This window comes from Sorex araneus, chromosome 11 (genome assembly GCF_027595985.1).
Source record: "Sorex araneus isolate mSorAra2 chromosome 11, mSorAra2.pri, whole genome shotgun sequence".
In the NCBI taxonomy this organism is placed as follows: domain Eukaryota; kingdom Metazoa; phylum Chordata; class Mammalia; order Eulipotyphla; family Soricidae; genus Sorex; species Sorex araneus.
Window position 1 is genome coordinate 6394819 of NC_073312.1, and position 22173 is coordinate 6416991.

Here is a 22173-nt window from a genome sequence, read left to right on the forward strand (position 1 = left end):
AGTATCCCTCCCACCACTCTCACTCCATCCCCCACCACCCCACCCCACCTCTATGGCAGGGCATTCCTTTTTGTTCTCTCTGCTTTTGGGTATTGTGGTTTGCAATAGAGGTATTGAGTGGTCATCATGCTTGGTCTATACTCTGCTTTCGACACACATCTTTCAACCCAAACGGGTCCTCCCAACATCCTTTACTTGGTGTTCCCTTCTCTATCTCAGCTGCCCTTTCCCCCATCATGTGAGGCCAGTTTCCAAGCTGTGGGGCAGACCTCCTGGTCCTTATCTCTACTACACTTGGGTGTTAGTCTCCCATTCTGCTACTTTATATTCCACAGATGAGTGCAATATTTCTATGTCTGTCTCTCTCTTTCTGACTGATTTCTCTCAACATGATACTCTCCATGTGGATCCACTTATATGCAAATTTTATGACTTCATCTTTTCTAACAGCTGCATAGTATGCCGTTGTGTAGGTGTACCAAAGTTTCTTTAGCCAGTCATCTATTCTTGGGCACTCCGGTTTTTTCCAGATTCTGGCTATTGTAAACAGTGCTGCAATGAACAGTCAAGTGCAGATGCCATTTCTCCTATACCTTTTTGCTTCTCCGGGATATATTCCCAGGAGTGGTATTGCTGGGTCAAATGGAAGCTCAATTTCTAACTTTTTGAGAATCATCCATATTGTTTTCCAAAAGGGATGAACCAGTCGGCATTCCCACCAGCAGTGAAGGAGAGTCCCTTTCTCCCCACATCCACGCCAACACTGGTTGCTTTTGTTCTTTTGGATATGGGAGCCGCTTCTTCCTTTGAGTTTCTTTTACACGTTTGTCAGAAATTGATGTTTGCCCAACTTTGCATGGGGAAGTTTCTGGATTCTGTGTAATCTTGTACAGCCCTGATGGTCTGCCATCTGGTACGATTCGACCTGTACAGCCCTGTATGCCTGCGGTCTGGTATTGTACAGTCCTGTACGGCCCTCTCTGTCACCGTCTGGTACAGCCTGCTGTGTCACGGTCTGGTATCACAAAGTCTTGCTCTTTTCACACATATTGAAATTTAATAGAATGACGCTTCTCCAGCTTTTCTCATTTCAGAGTGGTCTTAGCTCTCCAGGCTTCTCTGCCTCTCCATAGGTGTTTTAAAATAATTTTATATGTATTTAAAAGACACACACAGGGGTCTTCTTTCCCCTTTTTTTTGGTTTTAGGGCCTCACCAGATGGTTCTTAGGCACTACTCCTGGGTCTGTGCTCAGGGGGTGCCCCTGGCAGTGCTCAGGAGACCCCTGGAGCCTGGGATGGGCCCGGGCACCCTGCGTGCGAAGCCAGGGCCTCTGCCCCCTTGCGGGAATTCTCACGGAAACTCTTAGGTCGGTGTATAACCTGCGTGAGTCTTCCCGTCCGTGAACCGTCGATATTTCTTTGTGCTCTTTCCACAGTCTGTTAGTTTTCCGCACACGAGTCCTGTGTGTGTTCTTCAGGTTCACGGCGCCTCTTCAGTAGCAGCTAGCATGGTGCGATTTCTTTTTTCAATTTTCATATGTTTCTTAGCATATTAAAGTGCAGCTGACCTTTTAAAATCTATTTCAGCTGCAGTGAGCCTTGTCACCCAGAAATCTTGGGATAATCGCAGACAGAGGGGCTTTGTTTTTTTTTTTTGTTGTTGGTTTTTTTTGGGTTTTTTTTTTTTTTTTTTTGCTTTTTGGGTCACACCCGGCGATGCACAGGGGTTACTCCTGGCTCTGCACTCAGGAATTAACTCCTAGTGGTGCTCGGGGGACCATATGGGATGCTGGGAATTGAACCCAGGTGGGCCGCATGCAAGGCAAACGCCCTCCCCACTGTGCTATTGCTCCAGCCCCGACAGAGGGGCTTTGTTGTCAGAAGAGAAATTCCCAACTGGGGGCTCATCTGACGTGCACAGGCTTCCAAAGGGAAATGGGGGTCCGGCTTTCCACTGAGTAGACTTTAGGGTAATGCCACACACGGTCTATGCGTATTTAGGGGTTTGCCGGGTAAAATCACGTATATTTACCATGTATATGGTCGGGTGCGTGTCCAGCCGGGCAGCTAACACGAAGGCGAATCGTCCAGCATTGCAGACACAGAAGACGCATCTCCGAGGGCAGGGGGAGGGTGGTCGGGAAGGAGGTACCCACCCCTTGCCGCGGGCCAGTTCTGTTCACCAGATCTTGGGGTGCTAAGCAGCGCAGAGGCGGCTCTTGGTCCAGGCAAAGACAGGAGAAGTCCTGCTGCCCAGTCCAGGCTACGAACCTCCTGTGAGGGCTTTTTGCTCCTTAACCCCTAGAGAATCCATCTCCGTTTCTGGGTTTGTTGTTGTTGTTGTTGTTGTTGTTGTTTGGAGTTTGGGACCAGATCCAGTGATGCTTGGGTCACTCCTGGCCCTGCACTCAGGAATCACTCCCGATGGTGCTTGGGGGGACCTGCATCGAACCTGGCTCAGCCGCGTGCAAGGCAAACGCCCTCCCCACTGTACTATTGTCCCAGCTTGGTTTTGATGAAGGAGAGGAACTTGAGTCACTTGACTCCGGCTATGTGGAGAAATCGCTCATCTTAAGGATTCACGGCAGGAAACGCACTGGCCTCTCTCTGCCTCTCTCTGCTTCCCTCTCCCGCCCTTTTTTTGGAGTCTGCCCATGATGGACGTTCAGGGGAGACTGGGCACTTGGAACACGAGCAGTGGCTGGCAACGGTCTCGCTGGGAGCCTGCGAGCGTGCGGCTCCGAGCTCTGGGGCCAGGCCACTGGCCAGCCTGTGCCGGGCCCGCCGCTCTCCCAGGCGGCTGCAGGGCAGCAGGAGGGGAGACAGTGCCGTGTCCTGGGGCTTGGTTCCGAGGAATGGTCTGTCCTGGAGCAAAGCACATGTGGAAGTGGGCGGGTCAGGAGCTGTTAGCGTGCTGCTTTCTTCATTTTATTTAGTCGCCGGAGAGCATGGAGGTGACTCGATCAGATTCCAGGCACAGGGTGCTCCAGGGGCCACATGTCCCTCCACCAGCGCCCACGTCCCTCCACTAGTCGGTTTTGCTGTTGTTTTGGGGCCACTCCCGGCGGTGCTCAAGGCTTCCTCCTGCTCTGGGGGCCTTGGAGGGGTCAGTTACGTTGTTTCAAAGACTCCGGATGCTCCACCTGGTCCCTGGTCCTCACCCGAGTCTCCCCTGACCCCCAAGCCCTGGGTCCCCCTCTGGGCTGGCCTGTCTCCCTAGTTCTGACTTCTCCCGAGCGTCCTGCCTTGGGAACGAGACCAGATTCGACCTTTCCGCGCTGACTGATCGTCCCGTGGCTGGAGAGTTCATTTCTTCCATCACTGGGACAATACCTTGCTGTATAGACGTGCTCTGATTCACCGGCCCGGTTGCCTGCTGAAGACCGTCTCGGGTGCTCCCGCCGTCCGTCAGTTTTGTTTTTTTGGGGTTTTTTTTTTTGTTTTTGCTTTTTGGGTCACACCCGGCGATGCACAGGGGTTACTCCTGGCTCTGCACTCAGGAATCACCCCTGGCCGTGCTCAGGGCACCCTATGGGATGCTGGGATTTGAACCTGGGTCGGCCGCGTGCAAGGCAAACGCCCTCCCCGCTGTGCTATCGCTCCAGCCCCCGTCTGTCAGTTTTGAACAGAGCTGCCCTGAACCTTCGTCGGTGGGGTTTCTGTGGGCGCGTTTTCAGTGCCTTTGGGTAAATACCCAGCGCAATTATTGGATCAGATGGTATGTTTCCTCATTCTTTGGTAATGGCTGTCTGTAATGGAAATACGCTTAATGTATAGTAATTATCTTATTTACTACTAGTTAACTCCGGTTTTACACAATTTGCTATTTTTCTCTCTCTCTCTCGGAGAACATATTTTTAAAGCAGGGTCGCTCTTCCCAAGGTCATAAGAAGGCAAACTTGGGCCTCGTGTCCTGCCGCAGCTGCCTGCCGTGGTGCAGGGGGAGGTTCTGCCCGATGATTTGGAGGGTGGACATAGTAAAGAGGCCAAGTTGACTCCATGGCTGTGGATGAAACGTCCCAGGGCCAAAATGTCGGGCCGGAGAGAGGACCACCCAGAACTCGCAGCATATCAGGGTCTGGGAAAGCAGGGCGCCGGCGGCAGATGAGAAAGAACCGCCGTGGTGCCAAGAGGCAGGGCGGAGCCCGCGGTGCCCGGGACGGCCCAGGCCGAGTGGAATGAGAGGGGAGGGAGTGAAGCTCTGGCGGACCCTCTGCCGGGGATGCCGAGCACTGAAGCTTGTTCATTGTATTCTCGAACAAGGAGACCCTTTGCCCTGCGCGAACAGACGCAAGGCACCCGGGCCAAGATACACATGGAAAGGGATGGGGAGTGAGTGGGAGGTAAAGAAATGGCCGTTAAATAAATACTCCTGAGAGGAGAAAGTATATGGTCACCGGAGGGGAAGGCGGGGGTCCGGGGGAGGTCTTGTTCGTTTGTGCCAGATGGAAGTCTGTTGTACCAGTGAGAAGGAATTTCTTTTTTTTTTTTTTTTTTGCTTTTTGGGTCACACCCGGCGGTGCACAGGGGTTACTCCTTGCTCTGCACTCAGGAATTACTCCTGGTGGTGCTCAGGGGACCCTATGGGATGCTGGGAATCGAACCCGGGTCAGCCGCATGCAAGGCAAACGCCCTCCCCGCTGTGCTATCACTCCAGCCCCCTGAGAAGGAACTTCTTAGGGAATGACGGGGATGCTGCAGCCTGCAGAGGTTCTGTGCAGAGAGGGCTGAGGCCAGGAAGGGGAAGAGGGGGGCTTGTGGGTCGAGACCTCGGACACAGCCAAGGGGGTCGTCTGTGTCCCTGGGGTGCGTACTGTCATGTCTGATTTTGTGTCGTGTTTTGATTTTATGCCCCCGAGAGTTCTCAGGGTTGGGCTGCCTCCAGGTACGTTTGGGAGACTTTAGATTTATCGGCTTTAAAGAAACCGGTGAGCCCAAGGCTGGACTCACTCTCTGGAAATTAGCATTGTGACGAGCTTTCATGGTTAATTGGGATTTTTTTTTTTTTTAATTTTTTGGTCACACCCGGCAATGCACAGGGGTTACTCCTGGTTCATGCACTCAGGAATTACTCCTGGCCGCTTTCGGGGGACCATGTGGGATGCTGGGAATCGAACCCGGGTCGGCCGAGTGCAAGGCAAACACCCGCTGTGCTATTGCTCCAGCCCCTAATTGGGATTTTTGACTTTGCAACCCAGCACGGTTTCCTGTTCGTGGGATGAGGGGAGGAATTACCCAGTCATCCCTCCCATGAGCTGCCCAGAAAGACAGAATTTAGAACTCGGCATTTTTTTTTTTTAAAAGCAACTTATTTGTCAAACTAATTGAATACCATCGATGCTTAAGTGAACAGGTTCAGTGTATTTGATTATTTTAAACATTGCCTGTCTGTTTAGTGACTGCAGTAACGGGACTATGTTGAAACAGAAACTTGAACAATGAAAAATTATGAGCGCTTTGGGTACAGAAATAACAGGTCCCAGGGGACAGGGTGGGAGGCCAAAGACCATCATTGATTTGGATCACATTGTGAGGAGAACTCTTGCAGACCCTTCCCCACGACTCAGTCGTTGGCACATTGCCACACCTGCCTGATTTCCTCCCTGTCGCAGGTTTTCGGAGCCATTTGTGACCGAGCTGCCACTCTGTCGCTCCATTGTCTCTCAGTATGCCAGTGTGCATTGCCTGGAAAGGGGCACTGAGTAATGAGCACTGAGCTCTCCCTGCAGGGGCAGAGGCTGGACTTCCTGCCTCCTTCCCGCCCCAGCCTCCGTCCGCGTCCACACGTTTCCCTTCTGTGGCACAGAAATACACGCACAGGGCTGGAGCGATAGCACAGCGGGGAGGGCGTTTGCCTTGCACCCGGCCGACCCGGGTTCGATTCCCAGCATCCCATAGGGTCCCCTGATCACCGCCAGGAGTAATTCCTGAGTGCAGAGCCAGGAGTAACCCCTGTGCATCGCTGGGTGTGACCCAAAAAGCAAAAAAGAAAGAGAAAAAATAGAAATACACACGCACTCAGCCCCCTGGTACCTTCCCGCTGAACACCTTTCCTCCTGACCCTGGGTCTGAGTCGGGCCCATGTGTATTTAGTGCTGAGGGTTTTTTACCGAGGTTACTTGGTACATGTGTGTGCGTGTCTGGTGCATCTTCACGGTTCCACCCATGCTCTGAAGCTCGGGAGGCGGCCCTGGGAAGGGTGGGTGTTGTCGCTTGTCCCACTGCCGGGATCCGTGTCCCTGGGTCCAGCAACACATGCCAAGCTGTCTCCACCGGGAAGGGAGCATCTTGTGTAGTGGTCACCAGCGCTTTATAAGGAGATACTCTGGAATAACAAGTTTCCTATTTCATGGGGCTTCCCTCGCCTGGCTGTTGCCTCCATTAATGATTCTTTTTTTTTTTTTTTGCTTTTTGGGTCACACCTGGCAATGCACAGGGGTCACTCCTGGCTCATGCACTCAGGAATCACCCCTGGCGGTGCTCAGGGGACCCTATGGGATGCTGGGAATCGAACCCAGGTCGCCCGCATGCAAGGCAAACGCCCTCCCCGCTGTGCTATCACTCCACTCCAGCCCCCATTAATGATTCTTACTCCAAGTGCTCGCTAACAGGTTGGCCACCCCGTGATTTTTCTCCCCCGTCATCCCTGCTGCGCTTCCCGGTTGGCATTCTGCTGTGTGAACAGGCGGCCCCTTCCCCCAGCTTATTTGTGCCAGTGTGGCCTCGGACCCCTGTTTCAGCCAGTGTCGTAGAATCGGGCTCGTTATTTTTAATGCTCAAGTTGCCCCAGATCTGGCCGGCGGGAACCTTTTCAAGGTGACCCCAGTGCTCTTTTGCTCTATTGCCATTATTCCGTGAGCAGTTTCTTGCTTTCTGGCACAGGATACTCCGGGCTTATTTTGTACTTTCCCTGACCCAGCTCTGCAATTAGGCACTTCTCCAAGGACCCCTCTCCTCCCTTCTTGGGGGGAATGCGCCGAGGGAGAAAAAGACCTGGGCAGTAACATGCTCGTTGCTACTGGGGCTTCATGGTTTCTAAGAGCTTCCTGAAAGATGGAGATACGTGTATGTGTATATACGCGTGCACGCTCGCACGCACACACACGTGTCTCTTCTTACCTCTGCAACGCATAAGAGCCACAGACTTGCCCCAGCCATCCCCCTTCTGAGTCGCAGCTCCCTTCCGGACAGGGAGAGCTGGCGCCCGCTTTTTCGGTGCCCTCTTGCATCAGCATCTCGTGTGGAGGCTGCCCCGGCCCCCGTGCCCGGCGGCAGCTGTGCAAACTGGCTCCCCCTTTGCCTCTGAGAGGCTCTGTTGGAGCATGTTCTGTGTGTTTGAATTTGCATCCTCGACTGCCGTTGCCAGGTTTTCCAAATGTAACCTGTATTCGGGAAGCTTAGACAGAGACAAAGGAAGCATTTAGCGTGAGTATTTAGGACCCGAGGAATGGGAGCTTGAGCAGACCCAGCCCTGAGCGCCCTCAGAAGGGGAAGGGGGTCGTGCCCGCACCTGTCCTGGGGGCGGGGCCTCCGCCTGACGCGCGTGAGGTTTGGTTCTGAGGATCGCTCGCCTCTTGCCTCCGTGACCTTGTCCGGCGCCTTCAGAGGGTCCTGGCAAGCCCCCTCGGGAGTTATTCCTGGCTAGCCAGTCGTCCTCACGAATTCTGATTCTTAAAAATATTTTTTGTATGAAGCCCAGAGTTTTTAGTCAATACCAGAAGTTTTTAAAAATTGCTTGTTTTTTTGACCAGGGGTCAGTGATGCTCAGGGCTTGCTCCTGGCTCTGCGCTCAGTGCTCACTCTTCGTGGGTTCAGGGGCACCATATGTGGTGCTGAGGATTGAACTCGGGTCTGCGGCATGCAAGACAAGTGCCTTACCCACTGCACTACCTCTCTGGCCCCAGGTTGCTTTTCTTCACCTTAAGAAAGGACACTTTGGGGGCTGGAGCGATAGCACAGCGGGGAGGGCGTTTGCCTTGCACGCGGTCAACCCGGGTTCGATTCCCAGCATCCCATAGGGTCCCCCAAGCACCCCCAGGGGTAATTCCTGAGTGCTGAGCCAGGAGTAACCCCTGAGCATCACCAGGTGTGACCCAAAAGAAAAAAAAAAAAAGGACACTTTTGAGAGGATAATTAGAAAATAAAATGAAATAAAATTGGCATCCAGGTTGCAAAGAAAGAAATAAAATTTCCCTTGTAGGTGGCATGTCTTATTATATACAGAAAATTCTAAAGAATGTATTTTAAAATGACTGGAAATGATACACAAATTCAGCAAGCCTGGTGAATCCAAGATACACAGACAGTAATCAGTTTTATTGCTTTACATTTGCAGTGAATGAAATAAAGTAGTTTTAGTTAGCCTAGTATTAAAATGTCATTGTTAGGAATAATTTAGTAGAGCAGCATAAAACTTATCTTTTGAAAAATATGAAGCCCTATGACAGAAAATGACAAGAGTACCTAAATTAATGGAAAACGTCACGTTTGTGTTGTTTGTGTACTGGGAGACTGAACCTTGTTAGATGGAATTTCTCTTAGGGACACTCGATTAAATCCAGCCCCATATTCTGGGGGAAAAAAAAAAAACCAGCAGGACCTCTTGCAGAAATTGTTTCTGAAATTCACATGAAATGGAACCCAGCCTGTGGAGAAGATACAGCTGTGCTTCTGGCACGGAGGCAGACATGTATATCAGTAGCCTCGAGGGGACAGTTTGGAATAAACTCATGTTTATGGTAAGTTCCTATTCCGAAGTGAGACAGGCGGTTCCACGGGGGAAAGAACAATCATTTCAACCAATGGCCCGACCTCACCTGGGTACACACACACAGAAGGCCGAAATCAGCTTCCCATTTCACACTTCATACACAGTTAACTCGAAATGGCTAGGACCGGAAACCATAGGACTCTTAGAAAAAGGAACTCTAGTTTGTCTGAGTGACCTTGGAACAAGCGGTTTCTTAGCTAAGAAGCCAAAAGCACAGACAGCAAAAGAGGCGCATGTCTGATTCTTCATCAGAGTCACAAGCGTCTCCCTTCAAAGATGCCGTCAGCCGGGTGAAAGAGTCTGCAGCCGGGTGGCGGGGAGGGGCTTGCTGGCCGCTAGCATGTCAGGAAGCCTTACAGCTCCACAGAAGGGCACTCTGGGGGCCAGAGAGATAGTACAGTGGGTTGCGCTGACCCGGGTCCATCCCTGGCATCCTGTATTGTCCCCCGAGCCCAGCCAGGGGTGATCCCTGAGCACAGAGCCAGGAGTAAACCCGGAGCACTGCTGGGTGTGTGGCTCAGAACAAAGGTAGTCCAGTTTGAAAACGGCTGCACTGGCCTGTAGGGACTGAAAAAGAAAAATCACAAATGGGCGAATGTTCTTAGTAGAGGTTTATCCGAAGACTTGAACGGCCAAGAGGTACAGAAGAAACGACTCCGTTAGTCTTCGCGGAAGAGGTTTCCGTGCCCGTTTGGCTCCGGTCTGGAGAGAGCTGGGGGGGTGCCGAGGGCTCCCACTGCAGCTTGGCACACCCGTCACCTGCCTCCGCCCCGCCCCAGAGCCAGTGAGCCTCGGCCAGGAATGAAGCCAGTGGAGAGAGGAAGGGAGAAGGAGAGGCAGGCGGGGTGGGTGGTGGTTTGGGGGTGTGGAAGGGAAACTGATGACATTGGTGCCGGGAAATTACATTGGTGGAGGGATGGGTGTCGGGACACTGTGTGGCTGACACCGACCATGAACAGCTGTGTCACGCCCTGTCTCACGGCGGTTCAGTAAGATTTAAAGAAGAAAGACATGAAACCCAAAAAGGCATGTCCCCTAGTATTCCTGACGCTGTCCGTGGTTGTTTCACGGTGTAAGTAACCCAGGTGCGGCTTGGGACGTGTCACTTGGCGGGAAGCAGGGCGGATTGTGGGCCCCCTGCAGGTGGGGCCGGGCCGAGTGCAGGGGTCCCTCACGCATCACCTCACCTCAGCCCGACCCCGACCGAGAGCAGGGAACAGGGGCTTCCTTTCCACTCCCTCTTTCCTAGGCTCTATTTCCTCTCTCTCTCTCTCTCTTTCTCTCTTTCTTTTTGGGTCACGCCCAGCGATGCACAGGGGTCACTCCTGGCTCTGCACTCAGGAATTACTCCTGGCGGTGCTCAGGGGACCCTATGGGATGCCGGGAATCCAACCCAGCTGGGCCACGTGCAAGGCAAACGCCCTCCCCACTGTACTACCGCTTTGGCCCTCCACTGTTTCTTTGCGCTCATCAAACACCCCACCGTCTCTTCTCTGACTTCCCTCTCAGAGACTGTGCTTGTGGCTGTTCCCTGGCGAGGCTTCAGGGCTCTTCTCTTCATCCGTTCCTAGTGGGGGTCAGCGCCTTTTCCCCGTGAGGCCGTGGGGGGCTGGGGGTGGAGCCTTCTAGTTCAGCATCCCCCTCTCACTGGCCAGGGGGGATTCTAGGGGAGTTTGGTCGGTGGTGGCCTCTTTCCCCTTCAAGAACACTAGCTCCCTCTTCAGTGCTCCTGTGTGACCGTGTGGGGCCTCTGGGACTGGTTCGGAGGACGCGTTCTTTGGCCGGAACGGAACTGTTACTTTCAGACTGGGTTTGGATTCGTCCCTGTGTTCACCCTTGTTCCTGTGGTTTAGGCGTGTGTTGATTGGAACAGGCCAGTGAGCGGTCGGCCTAGAGGTTGGGTAGCTGGGCTGCCCCGTGAGAGTCAGCACAAGAGGCCAGGGTGCGGGTCCAGTGCGATAGAGGAGGGGAGATTAGCCGGCGGCCACCACCCGGGACGCCACCAGCTGCAGCTCCCCTGGCAGGCTGTGAGGGTGCCGCACTCGCCCTGGTGCAGTTCCTGACGGCTCCAGAATTAGAAGGTTGAGTCGCCACCACCCAGCAGCCTTCCTGCAGTTCAGTCCGTCACAGTTCCTCCCGCCCCACGGGGACGGCGGACACCGCCCGGTCCACACCTGCTCGGCCATCACCGGTCCAGAATGGGATTCCAGAGATGAGTTCTGTCATACTTTTTTTTTTTTCAAGTTCTCCCAGGATACGGGTTTACCCACAGATACTTCATCCTAGTGATACGACTGTCCGTTCCACAGTGATCTTCTTGAAAAGTCACAAAGTGCATAACTGGTTTTCGTGTTTGTGTAATGCTGCTGTGGTAGTAAATGATAGATCAGCTCATCGTTTTCTAGAAAGCCTAGAACTGAAAGTCTGTTTAAGACCATCAAGTGGTGGGGCCAGTGATAGCACAGTGGGGAGGGCGTTTGCCTTGAACACGGCTGACCTGGGTTGGATCCCCAGCATCCCATACGGTTCCCCAAGCACTGCCAGGAGTAATTCCTGAGCACAGAGCCAGGAGTAAACCCTGAGCATTGCTGGGTGTGACCCAAAAAGCAAAAAAACAAACAAACAAAAAACACTAAAATAAGAATATCAAGTGCTGGGGCTAGAGTGATAGCACAGCGGGGAGGGCGTTTGCCTTGCACGCAGCCGACCCGGTTTCGATTCCCAGCATCCCATATGGTCCCCTGAGCACTGCCAGGGGTAATTCCTGAGTGCAGAGCCAGGAATAACCTCAGTGCGTTGCCGGGTGTGACCCAAAAAGCAAAAAAAAAAAAAAAAAAAAGAAGAATATCAAGTGCTGAGGCCAGAGCGATAGTACAGTGGGCGGGCCACTTGTCATGCATGTGACCGACCCAGGTTTGATCCCCAGTACCCCATGGGGTTCCCTGAGCCCCACCAAGTGGGATCCCTGAGCATAGAACCAGGGGTAAGCCATGTATACCAGCAGGTGTGACCCCCGAAACCAAACAAGAATATCAGCTGAGGGACTGGGGACACGGTGGCAGGAAGCTGCTGGCCTTGCGCGCTCCCTACACGGTCCCCTGAGTTCCCCCAGAAGTAATTCCTGGGTGCGGAGCCAGCAGTGAGCCCGGAGCACCTGCTGGGTGTGACTGAGACGAAAATACCAGCAACAACAATAAGAAGAAGAGGGGCTGGAGCTATAGCACAGCGGGGAGGGCGTTTGCCTTGCACGCGGCCGACCCGGGTTCGATTCCCAGCATCCCATAGGGTCCCCTGAGCACCGCCAGGAGTAATTCCTGAGTGCAGAGCCAGGAGTAACCCCTGAGCATCGCTGGGTGTGACCCAAAGAGAAAAAAAAAAAGAATATTAAATGGGGGGAAGAAAAATCACGTGAGGGCCTGGAAAGCCAGTACGGCAGGCGGGGGGCTCTGGCCTGGCCCAAGGCCAGCCCGGGGTCCATCCCTCACTCCCCGTCTGGTCCCCCGAGCCCTGCCTGTCCCCGGGGTCCTGGGAGGCAGCTCCTCGCCCCCCCCCCGCGCGGGGGTCTCTGCGCGCTCGCGGCCCTCCCGGCCAGCCCGTCTCACGCACTGTGTTTGTCCCCGCAGTGGACGAGGGCCGCAGCCAGGAGCCCGCGCGGCTGCAGGTGCTGCACCGGAAGGCCGTCCTGCCCTACGGCGAGTACCGCGCGCAGCAGCCGCAGGCGGCCGACGAGGAGGCGGCCGTGCTGCAGTACGCGGAGCTGGTGGGGCAGCAGTGCTCGGAGCGGATGCTGCTCTTCCGGAACTGACCGCTCAGCGCCCTCGCACCCGGCCGGACCCGCTGGACCCAGCCTCGCCCCCGGGCCTCCCCGTTCCGGACGTTGGTTTTCCCGGGAAACGTCTCGGGCTCCGACTCGCGTCGGCGGACACAGTGACCTCCGCAGGCCACTCTCGGGGGCTTGAGCCATGCTTGTCTCTGGCGTCCGGGTAGAGGCGTGGGCACGGGGACGCCAGCTCATGCTTTCGGAGAGAAGACGGGCCCCCGGGTATGGGGACAGAGGTGGGGCGTCTGGCCTCGCCGCGGTGGCCCCCAACCCTGGGACTCAGGCCCCTCGTCTCGGGTTGCTGAGGAAGAAGTCACGGCGCCTTTAGAGCTGCGCTGCTCGCCGCCCTCAGCCCTCCTCTGCCGCCCCGGCCCAGGGCGGCTGGAGCCAGCGCCCTCCCCCTTCAGTTTGGAGTTGGGAGAGGCCGGACTCCTGGTGTCGGTGGAGGCTGGAGCCCCTTCCCCCCCACCCCTCCCTCCGGCCCTCCTGCCCCGCTGCCTGCCCTCCCCTCCCCCTTTCTCCCTCCCCGCCCTCTCTCCTCTCCACCTTTCCCCCTTTCTTCTCCATTGCCCGCTGAGCCCCTGCCACCCCGTCACGGTGACGGGCGCCCCTCGGGCGGGAGGAGGGCCACGGGCCTGGCGCGTGTGGACGCAGTGGAGCACTCAGGTCTGCGATTCCCGACCCCTCCCCCCACCCCCCTGCTCCCTTTCGTTTTACCCGTTTCTCTGTTATCTGTTGATGGATCATTTCTCAAAGCCATATTAAAGCATTTACTGTTTGAATCCAGTACCGCTGTTCCCTGTTCCGACCCGCGCCGGCTGCCGCCGAAGCCGCAGAGAATCCTTGTAGCCGGTGGGATGACAGGAGTGGCCGGAAAGCAGGGTGGCGGGGAAATAACACGTCTCGAAATGCAAAATCCAAACCCACTGCTTACTCACTTGGTGTGTGCGCACGCGAGTGCATGTGTGTGCAGAAGTATGGTAGTGCGCGCCTGTGTGCCAGTGCCCATGTGTGTGCGTGAGTGTGTACTTTGAGGGGAGTTGTGTGTATATGTGTGTGCATGCGAATATACTTCAAGGGGGCTGTGCACGTGTGTGTGTGTGTGCACTGAATGTACTTTGAGGGGGTTGCGTGCGTGTGTGTTGCATGCAAGTGTACTTTGAGGGGGGTTGTGTGCATCCATGTGTGTGTACGCGAGTGTCCTTTGAGGAGGTTTGCATATGTGTGTGTGTGTGTGTGTGTGTGTGTGTGTGTGTGTGTGCGTGCCAAGTGTAGTTCGAGGGGGGCTGTGTGTGTGTGCGTGTGTGTGCGCGCATGTACGCGTGTACTTTGAGGGGGTTTGTGTGGAGCGTGCATCCGTGGTACGGCCACTCTGTTCCCTGGGGATAGAGGAGTGGGTAAAGCCATTTTCTGTGTCGATTCTCGGACGGGAGATCTCTGCAGAGACGATGGTTCTGTTGAACCCTGGCTGAGGAACTGCTGGTGCGGCTGCCCCCACGTCGGGGCTCGGGGTCCGTGGTGAGCCTTGAGCGGGGGAGCGGGAGCAGGGGGAGGGGAGGCTCTCAGGAGCAGGAAGGTGTGCACAGGACTTTCGGAGACCACTCCCCTGTGTTGGACGTCGTGGCCCCAGGTGAACTCACGTCCGCTTCCCTCTCTGGGCGCAGACAGCTAAGGGACCCCGGGGCACCGCCTTTTAGTTATTTCAGCTCAATGAGATTTTCCATCATTTTATTTTTTTAATGTAATCTGAGCACTTTTTATATTCTAAAAGATAAAACCTATTGTCAGGCGACTATATTATTCAATTGATTTAAATTATTTAGATCAGAAGTTATTACTGTGTATGTTTACTTTCACGCAGCTTATATTTTTCATCTGTTTTTGCAAAATGTCAGTTGTGTGTGCTTCCTTATGTACCGGAATCTGTTACGGAATGAATATTTTTAGGCTTCTGAACAATACCTAGTTTGCTTTTATAAACTCTGACTTCTGTATGAAGAAATACGAGAAATATTGTGATAACCATTTATCGAAAATGTCTCTGTTGTGGTTTAAGAAAAGAAGGAAGTAAAAACAATTGGGGAAAGTTTGAACTAGACGTTATTCAGGTATATTTTTCCAAAGAAAACCAGTAACTTAAGGCAAAATGTTCGATTGCACGTGATTCTTTTTGCTCTTGTACATGCTTTTGGAACCAACTATTTGATAATTCTTGAATGTGAAAAAAAGTAATAATAAAATAATAAAGCTGTTCCTATCTGCAGTGGCTCTTGCTGGTCAGTACTTAAAAGTCGTCTTTTATGGGCCATGGAGATGGTACAATGGGTAGGGCTCTTGCCTTGCATGTGGTGACCCTCAATCACATAATCCAGTGTCCAAGTACTGCCAGGATCCCTGAGCACAGAACTCAGAGTCAGCTCTGAACACTGCTGGGTATGGCCCGGAAACGAACACAAACAGCCCAAAAAAGTCTTTTAAGTTCTTGATTTCGACCTGCCCTGGATATGCAGATAACAGAAGTAAAACATTAGCTACATGAATCATGATATTTCACTTTTAGTAATTGGACTTCCATATCATTTGGTTACCTAATCAAAGTAATCAAAATAATGGATTCTTTTCTCAGGAATAAATGAATGTAAAGTGAGTCTCACTTAAATTAAAAAACATTGTTTTTCCACCAGGATAGGTTAAGGAATAAACATTCTTTCACCCAAAGGAATTCAGAGGAAGATGTAAATAGTAAGCTCCAGTGTTGTTTCTTTTTAAAAGTTTAGCTTACAGAGAAATTTTCATAAATATCTTATAAAGCAAAATGTACATAATATTGATTCGTAATAATCTAGAATATATTTATGAAATACATTTGTAAGTAATTTCTCATTTTTTACAGAAAAAAGGATCCTGGTAGGTTTATGATAAAAAATCTATCTTATTTTCCAAGTGGTTTAACTATTAGTTCTACTTGCCACTGATTATTTTCTTCCCGAAAAGGAGTAGCATTGTTGTTTTTCTTATTTTATTTTTTATTTTTTATTTTGGTTTTTGGGTCACACCCGGCGATGCACAGAGGTTACTCCTGGCTCATGCACTCAGGAATTACTCCTGGCAGTGCTCAGGGGACCCTATGGGATGCTGGGAATCAAACCCGGGTTGGCCGCATGCAAGGCAAATGCCCTCCCCGATGTGCCATCGCTCCAGCCCCAGTTGTTTTTCTTATTTTTAAATGAAGGGATTGTTCAGAGAACATTTAAGAGCGTTCTTGGGAAAAGTGTACCAAAGAAAATAAAAATTACTTGTACAATTACCACTGCTACCACCATTTCCATATATCCTTCCAGCCTTTGTCTACAGACATCTATGTATTTGCTTTACTTTAAAAATAAAATTGAAATCACGCCATGTATGAATTGCTGACTTCTTGATGTTTCCACCCCTCGCTGTATCACGGCTGTGAACCTTGTCAGGAAACAAGGGTCCTCTGGCCATCGAGCTCCCCCTGCTGTGTCTTGGATTGGCAGGAAAGGGTCCCCGGGATCTGAGTGGGGGGTAGGGGTCGGGATGGCCACCATAAGCGGCACTGCACCGTAGCACGGTCGTCCCGGTGCTCACCGATTTGCTCAAGCGGGCACCAGTAACATCTCCATTGTGAGACTTGTTGTTACTGTTCTTGGCATATCAAGTACACCATGGGGAGCTTGGTGGGATACTCTTGGTAGCTTGCCGGGCTCTCCGAGAGGGACAGAAGAATCAAACCCGGATTGGCCGTGTGCAAGACAAACGCCCTACCCGCTGTGCTATCGCTCCAGGCCAGCATAAGTATCTCTTCTAATCCCTACTGATTATTTTTTCCAGAAAGGAATCATTTTCTGTCAATAGTTCCTTGTTCCTCATTTTCCACATTGCTGTGTCACTCGCATCCACTTGCTTGTATGTGAGATGTCACACCCCTGTGTGTGGGGTGGTGCCAGGAATGGAAATCAAGACCTGCAAGGTAGGTACTGTATCACCGATCAACTTCCAGGGCCCACCAAAAACACAACTGTAGCACTGTCGCACTGTCCGATTTGCTTGAGCGGGCACCAGTAACGTCTCCATTGTGAGACTCATTGTTACTGTTTTGGGCATATCGAATATGCCACGGGGAGCTTGCCAGGCTCTGCCATGCGGGCAGGATACTCTCGGTAGCTTGCCGGGCTCTCCGAGAGGGGCGGAGGAATCGAACCCAGATCAGCTGCGTGCAAGGCAAACACCCTACCCGCTGTGCTATCACTCCAGACCAAAAACAACAACAGCAACAACAAGAAGTTCCTGCTCAGATTCTTCGGTTCTTCGTGCACCAGAGGTCTCCACAGTGGCGCTCCTGTTGCGTTTTGTCTCTCGGGGTCTACGGCACTGCATCCCACCTGCAATACGAGGAAGTGATTCCAAAGAGAAGCGTGGTTTAAAAAACCACTCCTCAGAAAGAAAGACAGACATAGAAAGATTGCACTCATACGTGGAATATAATGTAACTGAGAAGTACAAGTTGGCAATGATGCAGCTTCTGGCAGATATCTCTCTGGACTTAGTTACTAAAATACTAAAATACAGAAACCCAAAACCGAGAGGCCGCTAAGTGTGGTCACTCGACCTCATACCTCTTCATCCTCAGCAATGGCAAAGAAATTATCTAATGCTTCCTTTTCAGCAGGTCTGACTTTAGGGGAGAGACTCTCCAAACAATAATAGTGAGTTTTGTTGAAATATTGTATGCAATCAAAGTGAAAGTAAAGTGAAATTTATTAGTTACACAGGCGGGGGGGGGCTAAGGGTGGGGGGACTAGGGGTGTGGGGGGGTTAGGGGTGTGGGGGTGCGGGGTGGAGCTATACTGGGATTCTCGGTGGTGGAATATGTGCACTGGTGAAGGGATGGGTGTTCGAGCATTGTATAACTGAGATTTAAACCTGAAAACTTTGTAACTTTCCACATGGTGACTCAATAAAAACATTAAAAAAAAAAAACGGACTCCTCGCTTAGCAGATCTGAATCGGGGCGGGAAGGGGGGTCCTGGGCTGGGGGCCACAGAAGCGTCAGCGGAAGCAGCTGCTTCGCTTGTCCAGCAGGCCTGATGCCCAGCCGGAGTGGCCAGCAGCACCAGCATCTTTGTGCCTCGGGTCCTTTGGGTTTGAGTCCAGCGGGCGTGCATGCATGGAAGTGGATTTCGAGTCTCATTTGTTCCAGGCGGCTCGACGACAAGGGGCGAGTTCTTGCAGGATTCAGCTGTGGGGTTTGGGTCCCAGGCTCCGGAACCCCCGTCTTTCAGGGTGTCGCAGATCTGTGCCTACGTCTTGAAATCTGTCCACGTCGGCCTCTTTTTCAGTGCTCCTAATTAGCGCTGAATGGGACCCATGAATACTCATGAGGTCCTGTCCGTCCCTGTTCAGACGGGACTCAATGCTCTACAATGGCGTCTCTCAGTGGAGCTTTTTGATCACAGAACAAGAAAAACGATACTTTCGGTTTGTGAATTCGGTGCTTCAGACTCTGCGGACGCTTGTAAGAGTTTGACATGCTTGTCCAATTTCTTTTCTTTTCTTTTTTTTTTTTTTAAATAAGACAAGGCCAGACTAAAGGCTAACTGTTGCTGAGATGGTTTTATTGTTAATAATTAAAGATTGCATATACCTGCACATTTGATTGATCTGTATACGTGTATAAATAAAGAGAAAACTGAAGGCCCCGGTATCCATCTGAGTCCTTCTCTCTTGTAGTTCCAAGAATCAACTGGGTAAAAGGTTTGAATTTCTAAGACTTTTAGAAGCCGTACAAGCTGAGGAAGCTGCCTGGTCTGGTAAGGTAGCTACTATCAACATCGACTTAATTAAAATTCATGGATTTATTTTCTTTTATTCATTATTTTTGGGGTTCGGGGGGCTACACCCGGCAGTGCTCAGGGCTTACTCCTGGCTTTGCCCTCAGGGATCACGGAGCAGGCTTGGGGGACCCATATGGGATGCCGGGGCTCGAACCTGGGTCAGCTGCATGCAAGGCAAATGTCCTACCTGCTGTGCTATCTCTCCAGCCTCCTAATTAAAAAACGAAACTCCGTTCTTTGTCAGGGGCCGGGGGTAGTGGCTTAGTGGTGGCAGAGCACCTGTCTGGCAGGCTTGAGGCCCTGAGTTCGATCCCTGGCACCACCCCGCATGCTGAGAGGCGGCAGCACTGTGTGAGCTCCACAGCCAGGGTGTGTGCCCGCCTCCCTGCCCCCAGCAGCAGACAGAGGGCAGAGGATGCAGACAGTTCCTATGTCCTGCCGGTCACCCCGTGGTTCTGAGCCTCGGCCTTGCCTGTCAGCGTATTTCTGTGTATTTCAAAAGAATCCAAAGTCTAAAAAAATTGTAGAGTACATCAAATTCTGAAAACGTAAGTTTCACTTCTCCCAGCCACTTTTGAAGGCTCAGTGGCCACGCGTGGGCCGTGGCTAGTATATTAGTTACGTGTGGGCCGTGGCTAGCGTATTAGTTACGTGTGGGCCGTGGCTAGCGTATTAGTTACGTGTGGGCCGTGGCTAGCGTATTAGTTACGTGTGGGCCGTGGCTAGCGTATTAGTTACGTGTGGGCCGTGGCTAGCGTATTAGTTATGTGTGGGCCGAGCTAAGGTTTCAGTTTCCTCAGCTAACAAGTGAGGATAATGTCAGGGTCTTCACAAATGGGGGACACGGACTTCTCCCATGGGTGTTGAAGAGCCACGCCCCGGTGTGGTCAGGGCATGCTCTGAGTCCTCACCCCCAGCCCCACAGAAGGATGACACAAAACCCCAGGACAATCATCTCCCTCAATGGCAATGGCCTAAATGCACCAATCAAGAGACACAGTGGCAAAATGGATCCGGAAACTAAACCCAGCATTCTGCTGCCGACGTGAATCCTCACCCCCTCCCGGAGAGACACTGGCACCCCCGTCTCTCGCCTGCGTGCGCTGTCTCCCCTGGCCGTGTCTCTGTGCTGTTTGCTGGTCACGGTGGAGTAAGGGCCCACCCGCTCCTGTCTGCTACCTCCTTGCCCCACCCATTAAGGTGGCATGCTCGGGGCCTTAGGACTTGGGGGGTGTCACTTCTCGGAGAGCTGCCACATTGGGCGTGTCCCAATTGGAGCTTGTCTGTCACAGCAGATATGGGCGCAGCAGCAGGGCTGGGCACGTTTCTTAGGTTTCACTTGGGAGTGACACTTGGGGCCCTTGGGAACTGGCAGCCCCCCGCTGACCAGCGCGGGTGGGCAGACAACGACCCACCCCCAGCCCAGTGCTGGACCTTGCTGCCCGAGACTCGCCAACTGGGGCAGAAAGTGGGCGCCTGGGCCTTCTGCTGCCCTGGGTGGGGGGGAGGGCCCAACCGTGGCCCTTTCCGCTGTCCCTGCATTCCTTTTCGCCGGCAGCCACCAGGGGGCGGAAAGTCACGGTCTTTTGTGTTTATTTATTTATTTCTTAGCCGGGAGCTTTATTTTTTAACACGGGTGGGTGGTGGAGGGGGACGGCACCCCCGGTGGTGTTGGGGGCCCCGAGGCAGTGCTGGGGACAGAGCCAGGGTGGGCCTCGTGCATGGCAGGCGTCCGGACTGCCATTCCAACCCCCACTTCTTGTTTTGTTTCGTTCTTCTTAAACTTCTGCTTAGATCCACCTGCAGAGGAAACCGTTTCTTTGGGTTCACTTGGACCAATGTTTTCCAACCTGAGTTTTCTCTCCTCAGAGCTGAAGTTTTGCTTTTTATTTACGTTTTCTCTTTTCAGATACGCGGGAGGGCTGTGAACCATTTCCCAGGACCTGCGTGGGGTTGGTTTGGTTTTGGGGCCACACGCGGCGGTGCTCAGGGCTGACTCCTGGCGCTGCTTGGGGAGCACCCAGGGTGCCGGGGATTGGGGCAAACGCCCGCCCGCTTGGCCTTGCTCCTGGTGCTTTCGAGGTGCTCGGCGGGCGCCCAGCAGCGGTTTCCGGTGTCCCCGGGGTCTCGTCCCTGCCGCCGTGTCCCCAGGCCCAGGGACCAGCACGGGGAGACCCCAGAGGCCCGGGAAGGCGCCCCGCCTGGGCCCCTCTGCTCCCCTGGCCCTGCCAAGCTGTCGGGAAATCCCCACCCTGGTCCCCCCGCGGGGCCCCTGCTCTGGCAGCTCCTTCACCCCTGCGGGAGGCCTGGGCACCCGCCGCACAGCCGCCTGGACGCCGAGGAGACGAGGGACATAGAGGGACACCGGCTCCCGCCAGAGACCTGCGAGGGGCCAGTTCTGCGGGACAGGCTCCAGCCCCGCCCGCGCGCACCCGCACCTAGGCCCGGCTCCCTGGGAGAAGCTGGAGCAGCACAGACCCAGCTCCTCACAGCCACAGGGCTGCCGTGCCGAGGGCGCCTGGCCCATGGTCTGCGTGTCACCCCTGCTGCGCTGTGGGAGCCCGTGCAGGACCCCCTGCACCCCACACCCCTGTACGCCCACACCCCTGAAGACTCATACTCCTGCACCCTACACACACCTGCACTCGTACCTCTGCACCCCTACGCCCCCCCACCCCACACCCCTGCACCCGCACACTCACACCCCTGTACGCCCACACCCCTGAAGACTCATACTCCTGCACCCCACACACACCTGCACTCATACCTCTGCACCCCTATGCCCCCACCCCCCACCCCTGCACCCGCACACTCACACCCCTGTACGCACACACCCCTAAAGACTCATACTCCTGCACCCACACACACCTGCACTTGTACCTCTGCACCCCTACGCCCCTCACCCCACACCCCTGAAGACTCATACTCCTGCACCCCACACACACCTGCACTCGTACCTCTGCACCCATCTGTCCCTCACCCCACACCTCTGTACCCCACACAACTGCACCCCCACACCCCTTCACCCTCACACCTCTGCACCCCCACACCCTGGCACCCACATACCCCTCACCCCACATGCCTGTACCCCACACCTCTGCACCCCCACACCCCTGTACACTCACACCCCACACCCACACAGCCCTCACCCCACACCCCTGCACACTCACACCCCTGAACCCATCATCCCTGCACCCATCACCCCGCATCCCTGGACCCTCACACTCCAGCATCTTTGTCGGCTGGCATGACACATCCCCAGTGCAAATCCCACACCCCTCCCCACCCCACACCCCTGCAAAAAGGAGGTCCCTGACCTAGCAGTGGCAGCAGCCTTCATCACTTTTCTAGGACATGCCTTGACTTGAAGGCAAGCTTCACCTCACACGATCACACAACACACTACAGGAGTCTGAGCAACCAGCCGGCAGGGGTGGGGGTGGGGTGGGGTGGGAGGGAGTGGCCACGGGACGCCGGGACGCCCTGCCATCGAGCATCTTGAGCTGAGCGGGCAGCGCCGCTGGCTCTGCTGGGGGTGAGTAGCTGTCAGAACACCTCTGGGGCGGCTTAGGAGCACCAGGGCAGAATGTTCCAGGGCACCCCAGGCTGACCGGAAGCTTCCCACACAGCCACGCCTGGGCTCGGCCCTGGCCCCAGACCGACGAGGGGAAGAATGGACGGAGCTTTGGGGACTCAGTGGGAGGAGGTGCGGCTCGCAGGGCAG

The 22173-nt window shown here is 53.8% G+C and overlaps 1 protein-coding gene across 3 annotated transcripts in view; it reads left to right on the top strand.

Moving 5' to 3' along the window:
* The window catches only part of ATE1 (arginyltransferase 1), a 103835-nt gene extending 88981 nt beyond the window's left edge, over nucleotides 1-14854 (top strand). For all 3 annotated transcript variants that reach the window (XM_055119010.1, XM_055119009.1, XM_055119008.1), the window contains exon 12: nucleotides 12395-14854. In XM_055119010.1, coding sequence (XP_054974985.1) covers nucleotides 12395-12576 — 182 coding nt within the window. In that variant the 3' untranslated portion in view covers nucleotides 12577-14854. The remainder of the gene's footprint in view (nucleotides 1-12394) is intronic.
* Nucleotides 14855-22173: the final 7319 nt, after the last annotated feature.